At 54.6% G+C, this 24,645-nt stretch overlaps 1 protein-coding gene across 1 annotated transcript; it reads right to left on the minus strand.

Moving 5' to 3' along the window:
- Window positions 1-380: 380 nt before the first annotated feature.
- LOC113931813 (major vault protein) lies at window positions 381-24,152 on the minus strand. The gene is made up of 15 exons (XM_035721966.1): window positions 24,014-24,152; window positions 17,727-17,878; window positions 17,338-17,533; window positions 11,045-11,168; window positions 10,806-10,937; window positions 9,921-10,015; window positions 9,399-9,635; window positions 6,994-7,275; window positions 5,713-5,957; window positions 5,092-5,289; window positions 3,807-4,193; window positions 2,916-3,032; window positions 2,618-2,744; window positions 1,305-1,493; window positions 381-641 (listed from the first exon to the last, which is right to left on the minus strand). Exons 2-15 carry the CDS (start codon window positions 17,849-17,851, stop codon window positions 423-425), a joined length of 2,673 nt encoding a protein of 890 aa, XP_035577859.1. The 5' UTR covers window positions 17,852-17,878; window positions 24,014-24,152; the 3' UTR covers window positions 381-422.
- Window positions 24,153-24,645: the final 493 nt, after the last annotated feature.

Consider the following 24,645-nt stretch of genomic DNA (forward strand, 5'->3'; position numbering starts at 1 on the left):
CCACAGGCAGCCTCCCAAGTGCTGGGGGGCGGGGAGCAGGGGGCGATGCTGCAGGGGTGGGTGGGGAGGGCAGGCTGCTGGAGGACGTAGCAGCGAGAAGAGATGCTGCCAGTGCAGGAGCTATTGGGGGGGTGGCGGCTAGGCAGGCGCCATTCTCTCCCCTGGGGTGTCCTCTCCCAGCCTGGGGTCCGAGAGGACTGACTGCCAAAAGACAGTCTGGCCATTAAGACTGTGGGGTCACATTCCTAGCAGTGTGACTTCAGGGAGTTCTTCTCCCTGCCTCAGTTTCCTCCCCAGCCAACACAGGACAGTCTCTAGTAGCTACCTTGAGATTTCAGGGTTATCCCTTAAGCTCCCCTGTGATGCAGACCCCCAGTTGCTTCAATGCCCAGAAGTGTTTTATTCATGAGTGCAGCAGGGAGCTAAGGCATGACATGGTTGCCCCCAGGGGCCTGAGGGGCGGGAGCGGACTGGAGAAGCAAGCCCTCCCGGGGGCCCGGCACGCCGGTCGCCTTCTGGGCCGGGTGCAGGGCCTCAGACCCAAGCCCCAGCAGACCTAAGGCTGTGTTGAAGAGGTTGATGGGAGTGGAGCCATCGGTGATGAGGGTTGATTTCAGGCCCAGGCTCTGGAGCAGTTTTACCTGGAAGAGCAAGAGGGGAGCGAGAAGGTAGAGTCAGGCCCTTGTCCCTTTCTCTTGGCTCCTAGGCCACCATCCGCATGGATCTGCCACTGCAGCTGCCACACAAGCTGTCCTTACCGGGGGAATCAGGGGTAACAAGCAAGGAGCACGAGGGGAGCCTGAAGGTTTCGCCAGGGCGCAGGATGCCTGGAGGCCCGGCTGCCCTGTCCTGCCTCCATCCGCTCACCGTGCCACCCTAGGTTGCGGCCATCCAGTCCTTTCTGTGCCTGAGCACACTGAGTTTTGTTCTCTGTGTCTGGGCCCTTGGACCCTCTCCCAGGAAGCTCCTGTCAACTCTACATCGACCTCAAGTAGCCCCTCCTCAGAGTGGCTCTCCCTAAGCCACCCGGCATCACCCTAAGCCACTTCCTTCAAAGCACTGGCCAGACTGGTGGCCCAGCTGCTTACCATCCGCCCCGGGGGCTGCAGCTCCCTGCTGAAGCTAGTGCAGTGCCCGACAGAGGACACCGGACACGGGATACAGGACAGTCCCATCTCCACCTCCCCTCACCCCTCTGCCCCCAACATCACTCCAGGTACATCTGCCACCCCCCAGTGCTGCCTTCCTGGTTGCAAGTATGGTCCCAAGACATACACACTCCCCTGCACCCTCCCCACTCTCACCTGCATCTCTGGGCCCGCCACTGCGAGGTCCCTGATGGTACTGGGGCCCAGGGCTTCTGTCATCTGCTTGAACTTCTTCACCTCCACCTCAGCCAGCTGCTGGGCCTTGCTCACCTCCAGCTCCAGCTGGGCCCGGGCGTACACCAGTTCTAGCTCTCGCACTTTCTGTACCCGCTGGAGCTCAGCCTCCTGGAAGAGGGGAACACGCAGCATTCTTTCCTTTGTGTGGCCCCTGGGAACTGCCCAGCAAGTCCCCCTAGCCAGCAGGCCTGAGGGAACAGAGGCCCAAGGCATGGAATTGCAAACTGCTAGTCAATTGGCTGTGGATCCTGGCGGGGCTACCTTTTAAGCTAGTGACCTGTGGGAGTCCTTAATCTAAGCCTTGGTTTCCTCAGCTGTCATCCGGAGATAATACTTACCCCCTTAGTGGGATTTCAAGCATTAAATAAGACCATGTGCGTAAGACAATACGATAGTTAGCACAAAGCCGCCAACATTTGCACGAATATCACACACAGGATGGAGGTCATAATACCCGCCTGGGGGGAGGTGGTAGAAGATTATTAAGTGAATAGATACAGGGCAAAGGAATTTATAAACCACAAAGTATTTAAGTAGGGCTTTACAGGGGCGCCTGGGTGCCTCAGTTGGTTAAGCATCTGACTCTTGATTTCAGCTCAGGTCATGATATCTGGGTTGTGAGATCAAGCCCTGTGTGGGGCTCCCAGCTGTGCATGGAGCCTGCTTAAGAGTCTCTCTCTCTGTGAAGGGAACCAGAGGGTGTTATGCTAAGTGAAATAAGTCAATCAGAGAAAGACAATTATCACACGATCTCACTGATATGTGGGATTTAAGAAACAAGGCAGAGGATCACAGGGGAAGAGAGGAAAAGATGAAAACAAAACCAGAGAGGGAGACAAACCAAAAGACACTCTTAATCTTGGGAAACAAACTGAGGGTTGCTGGAGGGGATGAAGGTGGAGGGATGGGGTAACTGGCGATGGACACTGAGAAGGGTATGGGTTGTGGAGAGCTCTGGGCGTTATATAAGACTGAGGAATCACAGACCTATACCCCTGAAATAATATGTTAATTGAATTTAAATAAAAATTTTTTTTAAATGGGGAGAAAAAAAGATTCATTCTCTCCCTCTGCCCTTCTCCCCCTCCCCCCACTCCCACTTTCTCCAAATAAATAATTAGGGCTTTACATTCAGATACCTGGCATCCTACACATCCTCAGGGACTGCAGTGATGGGGCCTCTTCCAGACCCCAAGGCCCCGCCCTCCCACAGGCATCACCCCTTGACTCACCGTCTCAATGGCCAAGGCCTCTGCTTTCAGCTTGGCCTGCAGAACGGAGCCTTCTCCCTCGATGCGCAGGGCCTCTGCACGGGACTCGGCCTCCGCCTTGGCAGTCCCCGTGCTCTCCACGGCGGTGCTGGGGGGTGGTGGGGGACAGTCAGGGGACACCCAGGAGAAAGCCTTTCTCCCTCTGCCCGCCCCCCCCAACGCCCCGGCTAATGCCGCAGCAGGTGTCATGCGCGCCCCACTCCCTCCACCCACGATTTTTCTGAGGCCTGGCGCTCTTTTCCTCTGGTTCTCAACCCACCTCAGAGCCTCCAGCTCCAAGAGTTCCCTGCGAGCTTTTTCAGCTTCGGACTGGTCCAAGATCTTCTGCCTCTCAAGCCGGCCGCGGGCTTCTTGCTCAAGCCTCTGAGCCTCGTGCCTGGATGGAACAGGGGACAGGGGACAGGAAGATGCTGGTGTGGGGTCAGAACTCCAGCAGGAACTCCAACAAGGGCAGGGCCCACCCATCTGCTGGGCGCCCGCGGGCGGCACTCAACCCACAAAGGGAAGCAGAAGGGTGCGCGCACGCGGCAAGCCTGGTGCGACTCTCGGCGTGGGCGGGGACGCGGCCATGACCAAGGCCCCTGCTTTCACATAACTGGCCTTCCAGTCAGGAGAAACAAATGAACACGGTTGATTTCTGACAGTGACAAGCTCCCCGAGAATGGGTGAAGGGACAGCATGGCTGAGCATTGGGCTCGGTTTCAGTTGGGGCAGGAAGGGGCTCTGCAAGGAGCTTCAGGCTGAGGCCAGAGGAGGAGAATACCCTAGGGGAAGAGCATTCTGGGCAGAGGGAAGAGCCAGGGCAGACGGCCCTACGGTGGGAACCCAGCTGTGCCAACGAGGGGCAGAAAGGAGCTGGTGGGATCGGAGCACGTGAGCCTGGCGAGAGGCTGGAAGGTGAGGTGGGGGTGGCAGGGCTGGACCCCTGGGTGCCTGGAAGGCCACAGAAGCGAGTTTGGGTTCTAGCACAGGATGGCACATGGTCGTCCTTTAAAGGGACCACACTATCTGCTAAGGGAGAGAGCAGGCGACCGTGGGGGGATGCCAGGTCACCCAGGTCCCGGCAGTGGGCTGAGAGAGGGACTGTGGAGAGGTTTGGCCCACGGTGGGCATCATGGGCAGCGCCGCCCCCTCCCCAGGCCTCACTTACTTAGCAGCTGCCTCCTGGGAGTTGGTGGTGATCTCGATGGCCAGCTGGACACTGCGCTGGAGGGCATCCCGGGTCCTCTGGTCCACGGGCTCCACCGACTGCACGTCCACGCTGCTGACCACCAGTCCGTTTTGGGGGAAGATGGCCCGGTCCCGGGGCTGGGGCAGGGCCCTGCTGTCTGGCCCCTTGGTTTCCAGGGTCTCAAAGCCAAAGACAGCCATGCGAATGATGCGGGCGGAGTTCTTGTGGAAGTCATCGAAGGTGACGGAGGCCACGGCCCCCCGCACCCGGGACGCGATGGCCTTGCAGGCATCACCCACGAAGTCCGGCACCGAGAAGAGCTTGGCTGTCTCTTTAGGGTCCTTCCGGTCACTTACATCGAAGTGCCTGTGAGCAGCGAGGCCCAGAACAGGGAAGCCATTTTCCTCCAGGACACAGCAACTCTGTCGTCTCGGAAAAGGACTCGGACGCCCACCCTCCGTGACCGGCCAGGGTCTCTCTCAACAGAGAGTGAGAATTACTCCCCACCAAGCACCCAGGTGAGGTCCCATTTAATTCTCTCAGCCACCCTGGGAGGTGGGGATGAGCGTTATCCCCTCTCACAGACGAGGAAATAGAGGCCCAGGGAGGTGAAGGGACAGACCCAAAGTCACGTGATATGTGGCAGGCAGCGTGGCTCCATGGCCTATGCCCTTAGCTGTCGTGCACCCGAAATGTCCGCGCCCATCTGCCTCTGTCATAGTCCTGGTCACTCGGCCAAGAGGTGGCTGAGGTGGAGCCTAGCTTCCACTCCAGCTCTAACTACGTGCAGGGCACTGCTATAACCTCACCGTGCCCTTTCAACAGCCCTGGGAGCCCTGGGAGGTGGACGGTTGCTGTTCTCATTTTACATATTGGGAAACTGAGGAAAGCACCGAGTCGCTTGCCCAGGTGCACAGCTAGCAAACGGCAGGGCCGGGACCCAGGCAGCGAGCCCCGGAGCGCGTGCCGGTGACACGTGCCCACACGTGCCCACTCCGACGGGGCGGGTCTGGCCGACGTTTGTAGAACCTTGCCCTTATGTGGTTGGCTGGACACATGCTGAGTTTAGCTGGGGGTTTCCTCCAGCCATGTCCCCCAAATCCTGCTCCCAGCAGGGGTGTCTGCACCTTCCTGTCACCCCCCTCTTTGGGCATCAGACTGGCTTTCCTCCTTGGCTATGGCAGAGTCGGGCATCCTGCCCCCACGACGGGCCCAGCACGGTGGCAGGCAGCGTCCGTCCTTGCGGTCCCTCCCCACCCCTCACCAGTTGTAGGCGAGCTGCAGCTGCAGCCTGGCATGGTCCGCGGTTTCGATGGTGATGACATCTGTGAAGAAGTCAGGCCCGAGCAGCAGGCAGAGCGCACGGCGAGCGTGGGGACGCTTGGGCCTCCCGGCCGAGAGGGACAACACGGTGAACTGCTCTTCAGGACCCAGTGACACCAGCTCGGGCCCAAAGACCACACTGCAGAGGGAGCCGGGAGTCAGACACATGGAGAGCCCCTCATCTCCCCCAGGCACCTGTCCCACCTCAACCCCCACTGGCCCCTCCCAGCTCGCCGCCCCCAGCAGAGCTGGCCTCTCACCCCCCCCCAACCTCGCTCGCCCCACCCCTGACAGTCACCTGTCCCACCTCGGGACCCCCCCTTCCCGACAGTCACCTGTCCCACCTCGGGACCCCCCTCCCCGACAGTCACCTGTCCCACCTCGGGACCCCCCTCCCCGACAGTCACCTGTCCCACCTCGGGACCCCCCCTCCCCGACAGTCACCTGTCCCACCTCGGGACCCCACCCCCCGACAGTCACCTGTCCCACCTCGGGACCCCACCCCCAACAGTCACCTGTCCCACCTCGGGACCCCACCCCCACACACACACAGGCCACTCACCGAGCTTCCTTCTCCCGGTAGTCATACACCTGCACGGCTGCGTTGTGAGGGACCCGGTAGCTGACCACACGGGTCTTGTTCCGGACAGTGGCGGGCTGAGGGGTCTTGGATGTCTCCCTCTCGCCCCTGTCTGCCAGGGGGTCCTGCCCCTTGTTCAGCAGCTCCTCCACCCCTGGAGGCAGCTCTTTCTCCCACAGGACTTCGTCCTGGGTCAGCATGTAGGTGCTTCCAATCACAGCACGTACCTTGAGAGAGGATGACAGGGGACGTCACCTGGGAAGGTAAAAGGGAGAAGGACCCAGCCAGCTATCCCGAAACAGGGGCTGCTATCCTGGGGGCGGGGGGTGGGGTGGGGAACAGTAGAGCACTTGGCTGGGCTCGGTCTCTGGAACGGGGCTGCGCTCGGATGCACCGTCTGCTGGCTCGGTCATCTGGGGCAAACAGCCGTGCGTTAGGTCCATGTCCGCAGAATGGACCCGCTGCCGGCTACCTCCCAGGGTTGAGGAATAAAGGACCTCTCCTGTGTCTAGTGCAGAGAACCTGGCATGTGGTTAATTAAGGGTTCGATCATATTTCTTCTGGAATTTTCCTTCTTGGGGCAACTTGAAGGGCATCCTAGGGACAGAGGCAGTCGATCCTAGGAAATAGGTAATGTCCACTAACATTTCCTAGGATTCCAAGCCCTACTTCTTGGTAGGATTCTTAAAGAGGTCAGAGATGTGGTCCTAGGTCAAACCAAGGTCAAGGCTTCAGATGAGGGGGCAAAGAGGAAGGATTCCACCAGGATAAACGCATGGGAGAGGAGGTTGATTCTTGCCGTTCCTAGGCCACTCCCTAGTCAGACCTTTATCCTCGGGCCAGAGGCCCCCATCCTAAAACCTGGCTCATCTTTGCCCTCGGTGGTTTCTCAATTTTAAAGTGAGCTGTTTAATGGGGTGCCTGGGTGGCTCAGTCGGCTAAGCATCTGACTCTTGACTTTGGCTCAGGTCATGATCTCAGGTCGTGAGATCGAGCCCTGCGATGGGCTCTGCACTGGGTGGGGACTGCTTAAGATTCTCTCTCCCCCTCTCCCTCCGCCACTCCCTGTTCTAAAAAGAAAGAGAAAAGGAAGGCAAATACTCCACAGAATGCCCTCATACCAGCAGCCGGCCAGCTCAGATGCCACCATCAAGGCTGTTGAAGTCCCCTCCCCTGTCTCCACCATGCACCTCTCCCCGTCGGCCCCACGCAAGCCACCACGTGGCCACACTGCGGTGATGGTGCCCATCCCTCAGCCATTACCCTTCCAGTCTTGACATCCTGCACGTAGATGCCCTCATTCTCATCCAGAGGGATGGCCTGACGCTCCTCCACCACCTCCACCTTGGCAGAGGGCACGTACTCCAGGGGTCCGCGGATGAGCCAGCGGTCCCCAGCCTGGTGGGAGACCTTCTCTCCTTCTTCTCCCTCCTCCAGGGGCTGCAGGGCCCTCAGCAGCAGTCCCTGATGCTCTGACAGCACATATACATCCTGGATGCCTCGTTCCAGTCGCTCTCCAGGCTGGAGGAAAAAGGACTTCTCGCCCTGGTGGAGAGACACGGGGTTAGGAGCGGTCGCCACCCAGGATTGTGCCCCTGACAGCACCTCCTGCGGCCACAGGCTTGTGCTGACAACAGGAGCCCACATTCCCACTGTAATGCAGTGAGGCGTCGTCTGGACCAGGAGGCTCTCTACAAATGCCTACAGACCTCATCTGGTCGAGCCTGCCCTTGATGAAGTCTGTACACGGTCATGACCGGGACCCTCACAGGCTCAAGGATTAAGAAAGAACGTTCTGTTGCTGTTTCTCCCAGGCCTTGTTTTCTTAGAATGGTGTAGTCTGGACATTGGCAGACTCCATCGTTGGGCCAAATCTGTCTTTTTTAACTAAATGTTTGAGATATAATCTATATGCCATAAAATTTGTTCATTTAAAGTATACAATTCAAATCACTGACCTCTACTTCTGAAACCAGTAATACATTATATGTTAATTGAATTTAAATTTTTAAAAAGGGAAAAAAATAAAGTATACAATTCAGGAGTATCTGGGTGGCTCAGTCGGTTAAGCGTCTGCCCTCGGCTCTGGAATCAAGTCCCACATCAGGCTCCCTGCTCAGAGGGGAGTCTGCTTGTCCCTCTCTCTCCGCCCCTCCCCCCCACCGCTCATGCTCTCTCTCTCTTTCAAATAAATAAAATCTTTTTTTTTTTTTTTTTAAAGATTTTTATTTATTTATTTGAGAGAGAGAGAATGAGAGATAGAGAGCACGAGAGGGAAGAGGGTCAGAGGGAGAAGCAGACTCCCTGCTGAGCAGGGAGCCCGATGTGGGACTCGATCCCGGGACTCCAGGATCATGACCTGAGCCGAAGGCAGTCACTTAACCAACTGAGCCACCCAGGCGCCCTCAAATAAATAAAATCTTTAAAAAAAGAAGTTAAAAATTAAAGTATGGAAGCCTGGGTGGCTCAGTCAGTTAAGAGTCTGCCCTTCGGCTCAGGTCATGATCTCAGGATCCTGGGATCGAGTCCCGCATCGGGCTCCCTGCTCAGCGGGGAGCCTGCTTCTCCCTCTGCCTGCTGCTCCCCCTGCTTGTGCTGACAAATAAATAAAATCTTAAAAAAAAAAAAAAATAAAGTATACAATTCAGAGGTGCCAGGCTGGTTCAGTCAGTGGAGCCTGCAACTCTCGATCTGGGGTTTGAGTTCGAGCCCCATGTTGGGTGTAGAGGTTACTTAAAAATAAAATCTTAAAAATAAGTAAATAAATAAGGTATACAGGTCAGTTGTTTTGGGCTATCCACAGAGTTGTCCAGTCGTCACTATGATCCAACCTCAGGGCATTTTCATTACCTGAAAAACCCCATACTAAACAGCAGCTAATGTCCGTCCATCCCCACTCAACTGTAACCACTCATCTATATTCTATCGCTATGGATTTACCCATCTGGGACATTTTATATAAATGGAATTGTGCAATATGTGGTCCTTTATGCGTGGCCTCTTTTGCTTAGCACAGTATTTGTTGATCCATGCTGCAGCAGGTGTTAGTACACGATCATTCGTACACGAGCATCAGTACGCGTTCGTTTCTTTTTACAGCTGAAGGATACTCCATTGTGTGGACAGGCCACGATTTGTTAGCCATTCATCCGCCGACAGATGGAAGCAAAATGTTACAGGAACACAGAGGCACTCGTTCATGTACAAGCTGTCTAGGCTTTCGCTCCAACGGCACAGTTGAGTGGTCTTAAGAGAAACACACCGCTCATGAAGCCTGAAATATCTACGGTCCTCCACAGCAAAGTGTGCCAATCCCCGACAGGCCAGTGCGTCATTAGGAGAAGGGTGAGACAGGGGTGGCGAGAAGGGTAAACCAAGACGTTTGTTTTGTGCAGGAGGAGGACAAAGGTTCCCGGACGGCAGGCATGGACAGGGCCCGAGAGGTGCTCCCAGAAGAGACCGTGTGTAAACTGAAGTTGGGGGCCTCAGGGAGATCAACAGGACAGTGACACAAAAGACAGAACTAGGTGTGCAAAGTCCCAGAGGGAACCAGAACAAGCTTGAGGCTTCTAAATGTGTACCTGGGGTGCGAGGAGGGAAGGGAGTGGTCCCAGGGCCGCACGCCCCTCCAGGGCATTCAGCCTCCCCCGAGAGCTGGAGGTATTTACCTTGACCACACGCTTTTGCCCCAGCTGGTTCTTGCCATCCGGTCCGACCGGGTCGAGAATCACACAGTAGTTGTGGGGGCCCAAGGTGGTGATGGGCACAATCCCCAGCACCTCCTCACAGACATCTGGCACATGGGCCTCCGTGTCCTGCACGGTCACCAGCCACTCCTCCCCGGTGCGGCGGCTCACGCCTCTCAAGTCTCGAAAGTTCTGCCGAGCCCGGAGGTGCAGGGCCGTCTGTGGGACGAGATGTCGGGGCATTTGAGGAAACTGACCTCCAATTTCCCCAGGGGACCTGGGGGCCCCACTGGCCACTGAGTGCTCCCGGGCCGGGATGTCAGTCTCTACCAGCCCAGGAGGACTTTGGAATCCTCTCAGAGGACCCAGGAGACTCCTCAGGGAGCTGACCTCCACAATTTTCTGTTAGTGGCCCCAGAAATATTGCTTCTCCTCTACTTTCACGGTCTCTGCCACTAGGAGTGAGGCCTCCTCCAGGGTCCCTCCACCCCCAAGAGCACAGACCTTTTCTGTGAGGATCACAGCATCCACCAAATCCAGAACCTCCTCGAACACTGCTGGGAGATATGCGCCCACGGCGCGGACCAGCCATTCTTCTCCTGGGCCAAGGGTGGAGAGGGGAGGGTCAAAGGGCACCCAGCCTGCTCCCAGCCTAGACAGCAGGGCACCCGCCGGGCTCTGCAGGTGAGATTCCACCCCCTCAGGCTCCAGGGCCTGACAGGGCAGATATTAATTTTTTTCTGAGGCCAGAGGAAAACCAACCCCTACCCAGGACAATAAGGAAAGCCGTCCAAGGGCCCAAGCTGCTGCCACGCCTTCTCTGAGCTCCAAAGACCAACTTTTTCCCTTCCCCTGAAACTGGCAGAACTGCCTCTAAGAGAGTTGGAGATACGGTCTACTTTCTTGGAGAAGCAAGAGTGCCTGGCCACAGCCTGGCCCTTGCTCGCCTTAACCCCCGGCAAGTAACCTCACTTCCGTGCCTCAGTGAGGTCATATGGAGAACGGGAATTGCAGGGCCCCGAGGTTGTTCGGGGACTCAGTGAGTTCCCATTTGTAAAGCATTTTGAACCACACCTGGAACAGACTGAACATCACACGGGCCAAATACAATTGCTAGTTGTATACGAACACGTGCGTTGTTGATCTAGAAGCAGACATGACTGCTGCCCATCCCCCACCCCCGGTAAAGCCATGTCAGCGTGTTCATGATCACAGGGTCAGGGTACAGCTGGCATGAAGCTGGGGTGGGGAAAGCAGCCGTGGGCGGCCCCCAGAAGCTTCTAAGAGATACCAGGGAAGCACTTCCTCTCAGGCTGCAAATGGCCATCCCCACCCCTGCAGGCAAGGCACGGCCCGCCCACCCCCATCAGCACCCCTCATCGACCCCACCTGTCACCCTCTCCTTGCCCTCCCGGTCCCAGCACTCCTTGCGGGCCCTCAGCCGCAGGGCCTGGTTCTGCTTGATGACTGTAGCCTGAATGATCTCCAAGACCTCCACCTCCTTCCGGGGGATATAGGTGCCTGGGAAGGGAAGGGGAGGCAAAGGTTGAAGACCAGCAGGTTATCAAAGCTGTAATAGAAAGGCAGGGAGTCTTGGACCTGGACTCCGGCCAATGCAAGGAACTTACCAGGCCCTTCAAATAGCCACTCATCTCCTGCTACCACCTTGTCTCCGTTCTTATCCTCATAATCCAGCAACGCCTTAAGATGGAGGGCAGTGTTGGGCAGAACCACCTGCAGGGGGGTGATGTCCTAACAGGGGGAGAAGGGAGGCCATGGGACATTCAGTACTGTGACCCCAGGAGTCAAACCCGATACCTTGGAGGTCAGAGGCTACAGCAGCAACCTTCCCATGTCCCCAGATAAGCCCCCAAGTGGAATGTACAAGGTAGGGGTGGTCCCAAAGCCATCTGGTCTGAAGAACGAAGATCGTTGAGAAAGCAAGTGGACGCACTGCCAATGAGCCAAGGACACACATTGCTCTGGAGAAAGTGCTTAGAATTGGTTCTGAACTACAAATCTGGGCGGGGAAACGCCTCAAGGCCTCGTGTGCACGAGGGCCCTCTACAAACTGTAAGAAGTGGGAAGTTTGAACAGCTCTAAGAGGCACGCTCTGGGCACGTGGTGTGGTTGTCAGGGTTGCTTCATGGTCACAAGACAGCCGTTGGACGGCAGCCATCACATCTCCCTTCATCGGGAAGGGGCACCTGGCAACAAGTACCCAAACCTTTTAGAAGTCTGTAGAAATGTTTCTATGAGTAGGACTTCACTTGGTCTTTGGTCTGAGGGAGGCAGGAGAGCAAGCAAAGAGAGCCTCACAGAGGCTAAGAGACGTGCCCGAGGTCCCACAACAAGTAAGAACGGGATCAGGACTGGAACCCCAGTCTTGGTGAAGGCTGCCTGCCACTCTTAGTGGCCTGGGGTGGAGAAGGTCAGGTAACCCCACTCTCCCCGCTGACCACACACGGGGTTGGAGGCTCACTGGGCAGGCAAGCCCTTCCTTGTGCGCCTTCAATGTACACAGCACCCAGCTGGCTGTGGCAGGGGCAGGCTTGCCCCAGCTTCGTGGATTGCAAGTTCCAGCAGGTGACAAGACAGATACAGACCCTTCTCTGCAAGCAGACTGTGGACAGTGTCGGGGGTGCGGGGGGTGGGAGGCAGAGAGGCTGCAAAAGCTCAAAGGAAGTTAGAAAAGTCCCCCTGGAAGTGGCATTTGAGCTGGGGCTCAGAAGAAGAGTTGGCTTCTGATACAGAGGTGTGGGAGGAGGAGGAAATGGTACGTGTTCTGGAAGGAACATGTAGGCCAGCGGGTTTGTCACCTCCCACATCTACTCTAGCGTCACTTGCTACCTGTTCCATCAAAAGCAAGCTCTGCCTTTTTCTATCATGGCCATTTCCCTCGTCTGAGCTGCCAATATCTCTCACCTGAATGATGGAAAGATCTAACTGGTCTCCACCTGCCACTTTTGTCTCCTTCCAGTTCGTCCCCTGCATCACTGCAGGCTTCCAGCTCGGGTGACTAGGCACCCAGCAGTATCATGTGCAATTGGGAATGTGGGAGAAGAACAGTTCCAGGGGGAAGGGAAAGTAGCAGGTTTGCACGTCCAGGAGGAGGCGGCTGTGCGATGCCCAGGAGAGGGCTTTCTACAGGCAGCTAGGGGCTCTAGGGACTTGGCAGCTCCCAGTGATGGTACTGAGCTAGGTGGCTCCAACCTCGACAGAGCGCTTAAGGGCACGAGAGCACGGAAGGGCATGCAGGAGGTTCAGGACAGAATCTGAAGGCAGAGGGGAGAGGGGAAGAGGGTGAGACATCTAAGAAGATGGAAAGAGACATCCACAGAGTGAAACAGGAAGACAAGTTTTAGCAGGGGCGCGGTGGGAGAAAAAAGACAAGTTTTAATAAGAGGGCGGGTCGACAGTAGTTGTGGCTAAGAAGGCCCACGAGACACAGAATGTCCACAGGGGCTGCAGTTAGGAGGCCTTGGGGCTTTGCCAAAGCGAGCTCAGTGGAGGGGGGTGGGTGGGGGCCAGATGCAAGGGCTTATGAGGAAATGGGGTAGAGGACATCAAGTAAAGGGTTATCAAAGAGTACGTAAGAAAGGAAAGAAAACGCAGTACAAAACTAGAAATCGAATTCACAGGGCCACTCATAAAGGTTCATACTTTTAAATTTAGTGTGCATATCCTGGGATCCAGCAATTCTTAAGAGTTTCTACTTTTGGGGCACCTGGGTGGCTCAGTCGTTAAGCATCTGCCTTCAGCTCAGGTCGTGATCTCAGGGTCCTGGGACCAAGCCCTGCATCGGGCTCCTCACTCAGCTGAGAGCCTGCTTCTCCCTCTCCCTCTGCCTTCCCCACTGCTTGTGCTCTGTCCAATAAAAAAAAAAAAAAAAAGTTTTTTTGTTTTTTTGTTTTTAAATTTTAAGTAGGCTCCATGCCCAATGAAGGGCTTGAACTCTTGACCCTGAGATCAAAGTCAAGTCATACTGGCTGAGAGCCAGCCAGGCCCCCCAATATTTTCTACTCCTGAAAAGCAGCAAACCTTAGCATGCACCAGGACACACAGACAAGTACATTTGTGGCAAAACTGTTTTCCCTTATAAATTGGAAACACCCTAAAAGAAACTCAAGAGGAGAATGGCTGAGCTTGCGTACATCATATGGGATTACGTATGACAAATAAGACTTATGCACCAGCGTGCAGAAGTTCATTCAAACTACACAGGCAGGGGCACCTGGGTGGCTCAGTCGGTTAAGCATCTGGCTTTGGCTTAGGTCAGGATCTCAGGGTCCTGGGATGGAGCCCAGCTCTTGTAAGAGCTGTAGTGATCAGAATCGCATGGTACCGGCACCAAAATAGACACGTAGATCAATGATACAGAATAGAGAGCCCGGAAATAAAGCCATAATTATACGGTCAATTAATCTTCGACAAAGGAGGCAAGAACATGCAATGGGAAAAAGTCTTTTCAACAGACGGTGTTGGGAAAACTGGACAGCTACATGCAAAAGAATGAAACTGCGCCACTTTCTTACACAAAAATTAACTCAAAAATGGATTAAGGAACTAAATGTGAGACCTGAAACCATAACAACCCTAGAAGAGAGCACAGACAGTAATATCTCTGACATTGGCTGTAGCAACATTTTTCTAGATATATCTCCTGAGACAAGAGAAGAAAGCAAAACTAACCTATCGGGACTACATCAAAATAAAAAGCCTCTGCATAGTGAAGAAAACAACCAACATGACTAAAACACAACCTACAGAATGGGAGAAGATGTTTGCAAATGACATATCCGACATCCAAAATACATAAAGAGTTTATACAACTCAACACCAAAAAGTAATCCAATTAAAAATGGGCAGAAGACATGAACAGACATTTCTCCAAAGACATCCAGATGGCCAAAAGACACATGAAAAGATTCTCAACATCCATCATCAGGGAAATACAAATCAAAACCACAATGAGATATCACTTCACACCTGTCAGAATGGCTAAAGTCAAAAACACAAGAAACAATACGTGTCGGCAACGATGTAGAGAAAAAGGAACTCTCGTGCATTGTTGGTGGGAAAATGCAAACTGGTGCAGCCACTCTGGAGAACAGTATGGAGGGTCCTCAAAAAATTAAAAATAGAACCGCCCTAAGATCCAGTAATCACACTACTGGGTATTTACCCAAAGAATATGAAAACACTCATTCGAAAGGATATGTGCACCCCAATGTTTATTGCAGCATTATTTGTAACAGCGAAGTTATGGAGGCAGCCCAAGTGTCCACCAATAAAGGAAAGGATAAAGAAGGTGGGGTACATATATACAATGGAATATTACTCAGCCATAAAAAATAATGAAATCTTGCCATTTGCAATGATGTGGATGGATCTAGAGAGTATAATGCTAAGCAAAACAAGTCAGAAAGACAAATACCCTATGATTTCACTTATATGTGGAATTTAAGAAACTGATAGAGGGCGCCTGGGTGGCTCAGTTGGTTAAGCGACTGCCTTCGGCTCAGGTCATGATCCTGGAGTCCCGGGATCGAGTCCCGCATCGGGCTCCCTGCTCAGCGGGGAGTCTGCTTCTCCCTCGACCCTCTCCCCTCTCGTGCTCTCTATCTCTCATTCTCTCTCTCTCAAATAAATAAATAAAAAAAAATCTTAAAAAAAAAAAAAAAAGACAAACCAAGAAACAGACTCTTAACTATAGAGAACAAACTGATGGTCACCAGAGTGGAGGTGTGTGTGGGGGGGGATTAGGTAAAGGGGATTGAGAGTGCACTTACTGTGATGAGCACTGAGTCATGCATAGAGTTGTCCAATCACTATATAATGTAATACTGTATGTTAATTACATTGGAATTAAAATTTAAATAAAAAGAGATACAGAATGATGAGCCAGGTTCCAGGGCCCAGTTGATGGAGGCTCCAGCAGGTAGAGAGGAGAAAAGCACAGATATCAAGTAAGGGAAGGGGACACAGACCCAGAGCCTGCCAGATGGCCTTGACTTCTAAGTATACAACAAATTTGTTCCAGTGAGGATAGAAAACAGGAAGAGGGCGCCTGGGTGGCTCAGTTGGTTAAGTGTCTGCCTTCAGCTCAGGTCATGACCCTGGAGTCCTGGGCTCGAGCCCCTGCCTTGTCCTAGAGCCCCCTGCTTAGTGGGGAGTCTGCTTCTCCCTCTCCTCCTCCCCTGCTCATGGATGCTCGCTCTCAAATAAATAAAATCTTAAAAAAATAGGGAGAGAGCAGAAAATTATAAATATTTAGAGGCATGCAGAGAGAAGTAGAGAGAAAGTGGTTAGGAAGGAAGAGAACCACTGAACAGGGCTTGGGTTGGGTTGGAAAGAACCGCTTAACCCATCAGCTACTTGTAATCCTGTCGTCTTGGTGGATCTGTCCCCAAGGCTAGGAAACCCCTCCTGAGTTTGAGAACTGAAAGGACGGGTGAGGGGGTCACACCGAGCCAGGACCGGGCTTTGCCACGGGTCCTGCACACAAGAGACTGTTAAAATGACTAGCTCCAGTTGGAGTAGGAAAGAGACGAGGAAGAGAAGAATCTGAGAGACGGGACAGAAGACAGAATGAAAAGCCCTGAGGGGCCATGAGGACCCAGGAAAGGGGGGCTGATGGTGAGGAGGTTGGGGTTGAATTTCCAAGGTGGGCCAGGTGGGAGTATAACCAAGTCCTCAGTGGACAGGGCACTGGGAGGGGCTGAAGCAGAACGGAAGAGGCAAGGGTCAGAGTTGAGGTCAAGAAAGCCAAGTCATGGACAGGGTCATTGTAAGGACATTAGTGAGGCTCCCAGGAGTCAAAAGGGGAGGAGGAGGGAGGACAGCGCCAGGGGTCACCTCAGTGGAGACCTGGAAAGAAGCCATGTGGGCAGAGAGGGGCCAGAGTAAAAAGGGAATGTCTCCATGGCATTGGTCTCTGAGGAGGGAGAGGCCCTGCCCTTTGGCCTGGAGGATGTGGGGTGTGAGAGAACGGGCAGCGGTGGGCTGGGGATCCTAGGGAGCTTTAGACACTGGTGCTGATGACCACCCCCCGACACACACACTGCTCCCCACCCAGAGGGGGGCTGAGCTGAGCTGATCTGTGGGAGGACCTGGGTATGGAGATTTTTTAGCTTTTGACAGTTTCCGACTTACACAGAAGTTGCAAGAATAGTACAAAGAATTCCCGGAGGCTCCTCACTCAGATTCCTCAAGGGTTAACATTCTAATTACTCGTCAGCACTTTCTATCTCACACGCACACACTTCTCTCCCCAGGTGGCTGCCACTTAGTGGGCAGGCAGGTCTCAAAGCTCCCTGGGTGGTGCCTGGAGGCTTCTGGGAACAAGAAGCACTGGTTAGTGGAGGCGCCCAGAGTAAACCAGTATAAACTGGTGAGGAGGTAAAGGCAGAACCGTTAAGGACATAAAGGCAGATGCCCACTTGCTCGGGCCCAGGGCCTGAGGGCAACGCGGACAAGGGCCCGGCCAGGAGCGCAGGCCTGTGATGCCTTCCCGAGGGGCAGTCACCGGCGTCAGAGCCCGGGCCTCGTCTCGTCCACCACCGTGGGCACTGCCCACCAGTGTCTGGCACCGTTTGAGTGAACGGAATGCTCACTCTGGGCAAAGTCATTTAGCACCAAACTGGTCAGGAGCTTCTAGCAGGCTCTGGAGCCTGGAAGGTCAGGTGGGGAGATGGCTGACAGCTCTCAAGAGGAGGGGCAAGTCTGTCGTGGACATGTGAGGAGGAAGGGGGTTGGGGTTGGTGAGAGGCAGGTGGAGGAAGCAAGAACTCTGTCCTTGGTGAGATCCAGCAGATGTCGCCCCCGCCCCCTCCCACAGCCCCACTTGGTTTCCCTCGGGAAGGCAGTGCAGAGCCCAGGGAACAAGGACGAACGGTCATGGAGGAAGCAAGCCAGGTACCTTTTCTAGCACCTCCCCCGGGTACAGGGGGAAGGGGTCCTGGGTCAGCCGGATCTCTAGGTCAGCGTGGCGGAGCCGGACTTGCCCCGTGACATCGAACAGCACAGAGCCCTGAGGGTCCCGGGACACGGGGTTGGCCACCGTGCAGTAATGGCGTGGAGGGACAGTCACCATGCGCAAGGGGGCAAACAGGACCCTGTTGGAGGGTGGTAAGAAGCAGCGTGAGGACCCAGGGGGCCCCTGTTCCCACTTCTGAGGGGGACACTGAACGGGAGAGAAAGCTCCCCATCACCCATGCCACGGCCAACCCCTCCTGGGGCAGGAAGGAGATGGACGATCGAGCCAGCCAGACGAACAGGCACCCCACGGCCCAGTCCCCCAGCACCCACCTCTCATTGTCTTGCCGGATGTAAGTCTTTGGCCCGACCTCCACATGGGACACGTTGCTGTTCTGGTCCAGCACGTGGATGTAGTGGTACGGGGGGATGCGGATGATGGACTCTTCGGTTGCCATGGTGACTCCTGTGGCCCGGGCAGCAGGCTGACAGACAGGTGGGGAGCGGATACAACAAGATGAGCACAGGGGGCCTGGCAAAGGCAGGCAGGAGCCTGAGGCCCGACCGGGGATGAGGGAAGGGGCCCTTCCTCCTCCAGTTCACGTCATTTTGCCCTGTAACATCCCGCGCCGGCCTCTGCCTTTCTTCTCCCCACTCAGGGCAACGCAGCCCATCCAGACCCTGCTGAGAACTGGCTCCAAGGACGCAGGCTCCTTTATTTGAGGGGATCCCGAGGCCCCAGCTGTACTGAAATGTTAGCCCACAGCCCAAGAACATTTGCACAATCTTTGTCTGCACCTCCCCCTGCACGCACGCACACGCACGCTTTAAGCAATCTAGGATATACTGTTCAGACGTGGGCCACCTCTCAAGGGAGGGATCCCCTGCAGAACTGGGACTCCAAAGAATCAGCTGGATTAGAAACACCAAATTAGTCTCGTCCTTTCCTCCCCAGTTCTCTCTGGTCTCTTGCCACTTTTGGTTTCCTGCAGTTGTAAGTCGGGTGGGAAGGGAAAGGGAATAAATGAGTACATATCCCACCCACCGCCATCCTACCTGCTTCTGAATCCTGGGTGGTTCTGATCCATGCTTGGCCTGTTCAAGGAGGTCACACCTAAACCCCATCCCTGCCTCCAGCATGCCTTGGACTTTGGACAACCTATCCCTTGGAGTCACACAAGGGGAACCAAGTTTGCTAGGGGACTCAAAGCCTTGTCCTCTGAGACTTCAGTCAGACATTTTTGAAGCCACCACCAGAAAGGAGGGACACCTCCCCTACTGGACCATTCACCCAACCTCCAACCTGAGTGAGAAAAGGGGAAGCAGGGAGGGAGTGGCTTGCCACAGGAGAAATAGGCAGAAGTCACAAAATTACAGAACCGAGGCAAGGCCCAAGAGTTTTGCTTCATTTACACAATCTGTAAAATTTCTTTTTTTGTTTAGCAATTACGAGTTTTCAGACTCCTGACTGCTGCTTCTCTTGAAGAATGAGAAGCCACACCCTCTGCTCCCGCCTAGCAGAACTGGATAGAGCCAAGTCTCAGCTCCTCCCTTTGGATGGGACACAAGCTTCCCTGCTTACCACACTCTGCACCTGTTGTCCCTGCTGTCCTACACCTGGGCCGCTGCACTCACATCACCTGCTTCAAATCCTCTACCTCAGCATCATCCAACAGAACTCTAATGATGGACATCTTCTAAACCTGTGCTCTTTGGGCTGGCCATGTGTGGCTACTGAATACTTGAAATGTGACTAGTGTAACCGAGGAGTATTACATTTTGATGAAGGTAGCCAAATAAGGCTGGTTGACCCCAGATAGAGTCCCAGACAGGGACTCTGCATCATTCAGGGCCACCCAGCAAATTAGTGGTACCATCGGGATGAGAATCCCGATGGAATGGCTGGTTCCGTCCTTCTCCCGGGGCAGCATGGGACAGTGATTAGGGGCCCGGAGTCAGCCAGACTGCCCATGCTTACCGTTCTGATTTCCCACCTTAATGTCTTACCTCATTTTGAAAGGCTACAGTTTTGACCTCTTTTCCCGGTCCGCTTTTGGACATCAAAGGAATGTTCTGCTCTCTCTTGCAACTGTGTATGGGATTTGACCTTGATACTTTTCTGTGGCTCCTTTTTATGTGAAGTTAATTTCCCTTAATTTGTAGGAGTCGCTTTTCTAACATCAGAGCTCCCCCTTCTGTTGTGTTCAGGTAATGTTTGACTCTCGTCCCCACTCTCACCTGGACCTTCCTGTTCCTTCCGGTCTACCGCCCAGGCCCTCCCAGCTGTGCTTCCAAAGTTGCTCCCTGATGAAGCCCCTGAAGAGCCCCCAGGATCCTTTACTGGATGGGTAACCTCAGACAATTCTGTTGCCCTCCCTATACCCGTTTCCCAGGGCTATAAACTGAGAACGGAGAGGGCATCTACCCAAGTTATGAGGACTGAGGTCATCATAAAGCAGCTGGAACAAAGCCCAGCTCTTCAGAAGCACTGTGTGGCTTACTGCTGAGGCAGGAAGAGCCTGAGGCTCAGCTCCCTTAATCGGGGGATGTGGCCTAGCACCAGAGGCTCCCTATGCCACCTGGCCTTAACCACCGCCCCCACCCCCTTGTTGACTGGTCAGAAAGGTGGCAGGTCTCCTGTCACCCCAGCTGTGGGGCTAAAAGAATAGCAAAGAAGGGGCATCTGACAGCCAAGTGAAGCCTTTTCAAGCTCTTCCTCTGCCAAGCTCTCTGCAGGGTGGAAGCCTGGCCAGGAAGCCAGATGGGGGAGAGGAAGGGCCAGGGCTATAAATGGAGGGGTGGACAGGGCTCCATGAGGCCCCCCCAGGGAAGATCTGAACTCTAGAAGGCCACGCAGGGCTGGGAAGCAGGCCCCAGGAACAGCGTCCAGTGACTCCTTTTTGGACAATCCCCCACTCCCTACGGCTGAGGCCTCTCCACCATCTGTCACCCCAGCTGGGTCCAGTCAGCGGGGCTGAGAGTCTCGCCTAGCTCAGCGAGTCAGCTGAGAGTCTGCCTCCCAGCTGATCTGCCTGGGCTTCTGCCTTGTTCCAAAGCCAAGGCCTTGTTTCAGTACCAGGACCCTGTCTTAACCCACCATGCCCTATGGCTGTGCCTTCCACCTAGACCACCTGCTCTTCACCCAGGAACAGACTTTGCTCTTTTCCTTTTGTCACCTGCAGAAGGGAGCCTTGAGGTAAGGCCTCTCCTGGGAATCAGGGAAACCACCCAACTTAGGCAACATGTTTATGACAAGTCCCAGATTTAGACTTTTGTGGTTTACCAGATGACGTGTACAGTCAGAACATTTTCTTCCCAATATATCAGGACCCTCCAAAAACAACGGTCAAGGATTGTGTTGACCTTTGGAAGTTCCTGCCCAGCACCTGGGTTTGACCGCCATACTCCAAATCCACCCAGGCCTCCCTTTGGTGCCTGCTTCCAGGATCTGCCCCCTCATCTGCTTTCCTGGCACATGCACAGCGTTGCCTGATCACACGTCCCTCAAGGGTCATGAGACTCCTGCAAGAGCCAGTCAACTCTTGCCCAAAGTCTCGGACACTGCACCACATCCACGAAGAAAAGAGCAAGGTAATGGGTGGCGGGGCAGAGAACAAAACAAGCTATAAGCAGAAGTAGGGTTCATCCTCGAGTTGAGAGGCGGTTCTTAACACTACAGCAAAACTTCATGAGTTTCTTTGGTCACTACCAGTCACATATCTTCAGGGTCAACCTCATGTGAGTGCCTGGCACAGTGATTCTAAAAGCAGGTGCCCCAGGGACCAGCTTTCTTATTTCTTACTGTGTGCTGGTCTGCGGAGAGCACTGTCGGCCTAACCTGAAGCTTGTTAGTGAGGGGGATTCTCGGGCCTCACTCAAGGGCTGTTGAATCCGCCAGCATTTTAACTAGATCCCTAGTGATTTGGGCGCACATTAGAGTACCAGCAGCTCTGGCCTCAAGCAGCCACTCTCAGTCCTGGCTGTACTTGAGAATCACCTGGAGGTCTTTGAAAACCACTGATCTCTGGGGATTCTGACATCAGGGGGGTGGGGTGGGGTGAAGCATTGCCTCCCCTGCCCCCACAGCCACCAGCAGGCTCTACACCCAGCATGGGGCCCAACACAGGGCTTGACCTCATGACCCTAAGATCAAGACCTGAGCTGAGATCATGAGTTGGATGCTAGGGGCGCCTGGGGGGCTCCATCAGGTAAGCAGCCAACTCTTGATTTCAGCTCCAGTCACGATCTCAGGGTCATGAGATGGGGCAATGCGTCGGGCTCAATGCTCAGTGCGGAGTCTGCCTGGGGTTCTCTCCCCAGACTCTGCCCCTACTCCTTCCCCTCCCCCATGTCCACAGGCTCTCTCGCTCTAAAACTATATCTTTTTAAAAAAAGAGTTGGATGCTCGACAGACTGAGCCACCAGGCGCCCGGAGCATTGCTATATTTAAAAGCTCTCCCACTGACTAATACCCGGCAAGGATGAGCTCTGTCATGCTCTTGGGCCACTTGCTAGCTCTGAGCCGGAGTGTCCTAGACTGAGAAGTGGAAAGAAGAGTGACTGTTTCCTGGGCTTGAAGAGATTAGTGGCCACAGGATGTGTCTAGTGCAGGGGAGATCAAAGGTGGCTGGCAGGAGAGAGAATAAAGAGGAGCTCAGATTAGACTGCTCCTCAGGGGCAGGGCATTTGGTTATTCTCCTCCTGCCCCCTCGCCAACACAAGCCCCCTGCCCCGAGCAGGCTGGAAGGTGCAGGGGAGGCCGGTGACTCAGCCTGCCACCATCACCTCTATCAAGTTCAGGTTTAGGACAATGTACATGACGTTCAGCGTAAACAGGGGCTCATCTTTGCAGTTTCCCTGATTGTAAACATTCTACACTTTGTTTGGAGAATGCAAGAGTCCCATTACTCAGGGATTGCACCGAAGCTGTTTACACACTGGCTTAGTTTAGGGAAATTATTTCCAGCTTTAGGGGACTAGAAGGGACATTTCTGAGGCTTTGTCTCAGCAATCACGTTTAAGAGCAAAGCTTTAGGAACTTTTCTTCCTATGAAAGAGGAAGCAGCTCCTTCCTTCGCTGAGCTCCAGTCCAACTACCTTGTGGGAGGAGGAGGGGCTTGGTGGCTTCACTGGGGACAGAACAGTTTTGGCAGCTTGGAATGCTGCTTGTCCTATCTTCATTCTACCTCCTGGATGCTGCCAATTAACGCTCATCATCGAAGGCAAAGATTGCCTAGTTGAGAAGTGACCCAGGAACCAGGCTTCAGAACCCCCGATCGAGACCGTTTTCTAAACTCACTCCATCATAGGACCCAGCTGAGAGTGTGGCTCCTGCACATGCTGATTCCAAGGCCTCGCCCAGACCCGCTGCACCAGTTTCTGGGGGAGAGACTCCAGAACGTGTATCTTTGGCAAGAGCCCCCAAATAACAGCTCCCACTTATCAAGGACATAAACTGTGCCAGGTGTTGTGTTAAGTGCCCTTAATTGATCCATCTAACCCTAGAAGTTAAGGAACTTCACTCAGGATCACACAATGATCAAAGAACAGGGTCAGAAATCCACCCATTACCCTGTCTGCAGAGCTCTCAAACCAGGAAGTAGCCTGGCTTCTCAGGCAGAAAGGGAAGGTTCTAAACCCAGAACACGCACTTCTGACCTGGGTGGGGCTGGGTATTCTCTAGGAGATAGGCATTTCACAGGTGAGCACTTTCTGCAAGGGGAGGGGTTTGGGGGGGCAGCCTCCATCCCACCAGGAGGCCCGAGTTACCTTGGACCCCTCAGGCCGTTCCTCGGCCATCCACTCTATCAGCTCCGACCCCACCTGGAAAGCTTCACACACACGCCCCCCCCCCCCCCCCCCCCCCCCCCGCCTCCCGTCAGGCTGGGCGCCCTGCATGCCAAGGGTGGAAACAGGCAGGAGCTCCCAGGGAGCACTTGAGCTGGCACTCCGTGTAACAGCGGCTTTCTCCTCACAACCCAAGGTCCCCTCGGGGCACAGGCACATCTACCACAACCACCATCCCCCATCCCTCCAGATTTCATTCCTGGAGGGCCAGCCCTAAGATCTTCACAATCACAGGCTGGCAGGGCCCAAAGGAGTTTTGCATTTCTTCCTTTCACCCTCCCAAAGAGAAAAAGAACTTTGCTCACCAACCTCCACACCTTCTAGAAGTCAAGCCTACCTTAAGATTGCTATGCTAACCACTTCCCACATGGTCCGCAAGGGCCACGGCTGGCATAGCCTTAAGTGAGGCAATAGTAAAGCCTCAACATTTGGCAGAGATGAAGGATCTGGGGGTGGGCAGGAATCACACTCTAAAAGCTCAAGAGAACAGGCCAGAGCCAGGGGCCCCGGGGGAGGAAGCAGCAGAGGCCGGCGGCAGGGACCCAGGACGGAGTCTGAATGGCCCCAAGTTTCCTCTGTCCTTACTTCTGATGTGGGAGCCTGAAGTGGAGAGGCCTGAGATTTTGGGGGGTCGGGAAGTGAAGGCAAGGTAACAAGTTGACCTACCTTTACTTCAAAATGCAGTGGGGGAAAAAATCCAACAAGGAAAGTAAAACCTCCCAAAGGTAAGCCTCCACCCACCTTCTTCCTCCTCAGGCTCCGAGAGGTCTTACCTGCCCCAGCAGAAGCAAGCAGTGCTAGAAGGCCGGTCGGGGCTCGGAGAGCCTGGGGGGACACAAGGCCCCACCAGGGGTTTGGGGGGCTTTGGGACCAGTACGAAGTACCCGGAAGAGTGCCCGCCGTCTGAGACCCCTCGGAGGGGGAAACTCCGTAGCCCAGCCCTAGGGATCACTTCCCGGCAGGGCAGGCTCAGGGGTGGGGCTTGGCCATTTAAAGGGCCCTCGCAGCTGGTTCTCGGTGTTTCTCCTCTGGGCGGCTTCTCCGGCAGCTGAACGGACTGCAGCTCCTTCAACCCTCAGGAAGCTCCCGCCTCAGAGCCCTCGGGCAGTGCCGGAATGAGCCTGGGAAGGGTCAGAGGGCCTGGGACGGGGAGGGCAGGTGCAGACTGAGCTCGCCTCTGCCCCATGTGGCTTTCATTTCAATTTCCCCAACTGGGTGTCTGTGATCGATCCCGCCGCTCTGCAACCGTCTGGGCTGCTGCAGCCCACCCTCTAAGAGACGATAACTTGGCATTTTTTTATTTTAGATTCAGAGAATTCAGCCCAGGTCTCCAAAGAGATGTTCAACCGAAAGCATATATAGGCACATACACTTTCTCTTTCTGGCAAGGGGCAGTGTTGGGAGC

This window comes from Zalophus californianus, chromosome 10 (genome assembly GCF_009762305.2).
Source record: "Zalophus californianus isolate mZalCal1 chromosome 10, mZalCal1.pri.v2, whole genome shotgun sequence".
NCBI lineage: Eukaryota > Metazoa > Chordata > Mammalia > Carnivora > Otariidae > Zalophus > Zalophus californianus.

Excerpts from the sequence above, each read along its gene's own strand:
- LOC113931813 (XM_035721966.1), bottom strand. The coding sequence starts at position 17,851 with ATGGCAACCGAAGAGTCCATCATCCGCATCCCCCCGTACCACTACATC. Across the intron at positions 4,194-5,091 it reads CTGCAGCTCGCCTACAACTG|GCACTTCGATGTAAGTGACC; the intron begins GTGAGGGGTGGG and ends CGCTGCTCACAG. Across the intron at positions 3,033-3,806 it reads TCCCAGGAGGCAGCTGCTAA|GCACGAGGCTCAGAGGCTTG; the intron begins GTAAGTGAGGCC and ends TGTTCCATCCAG.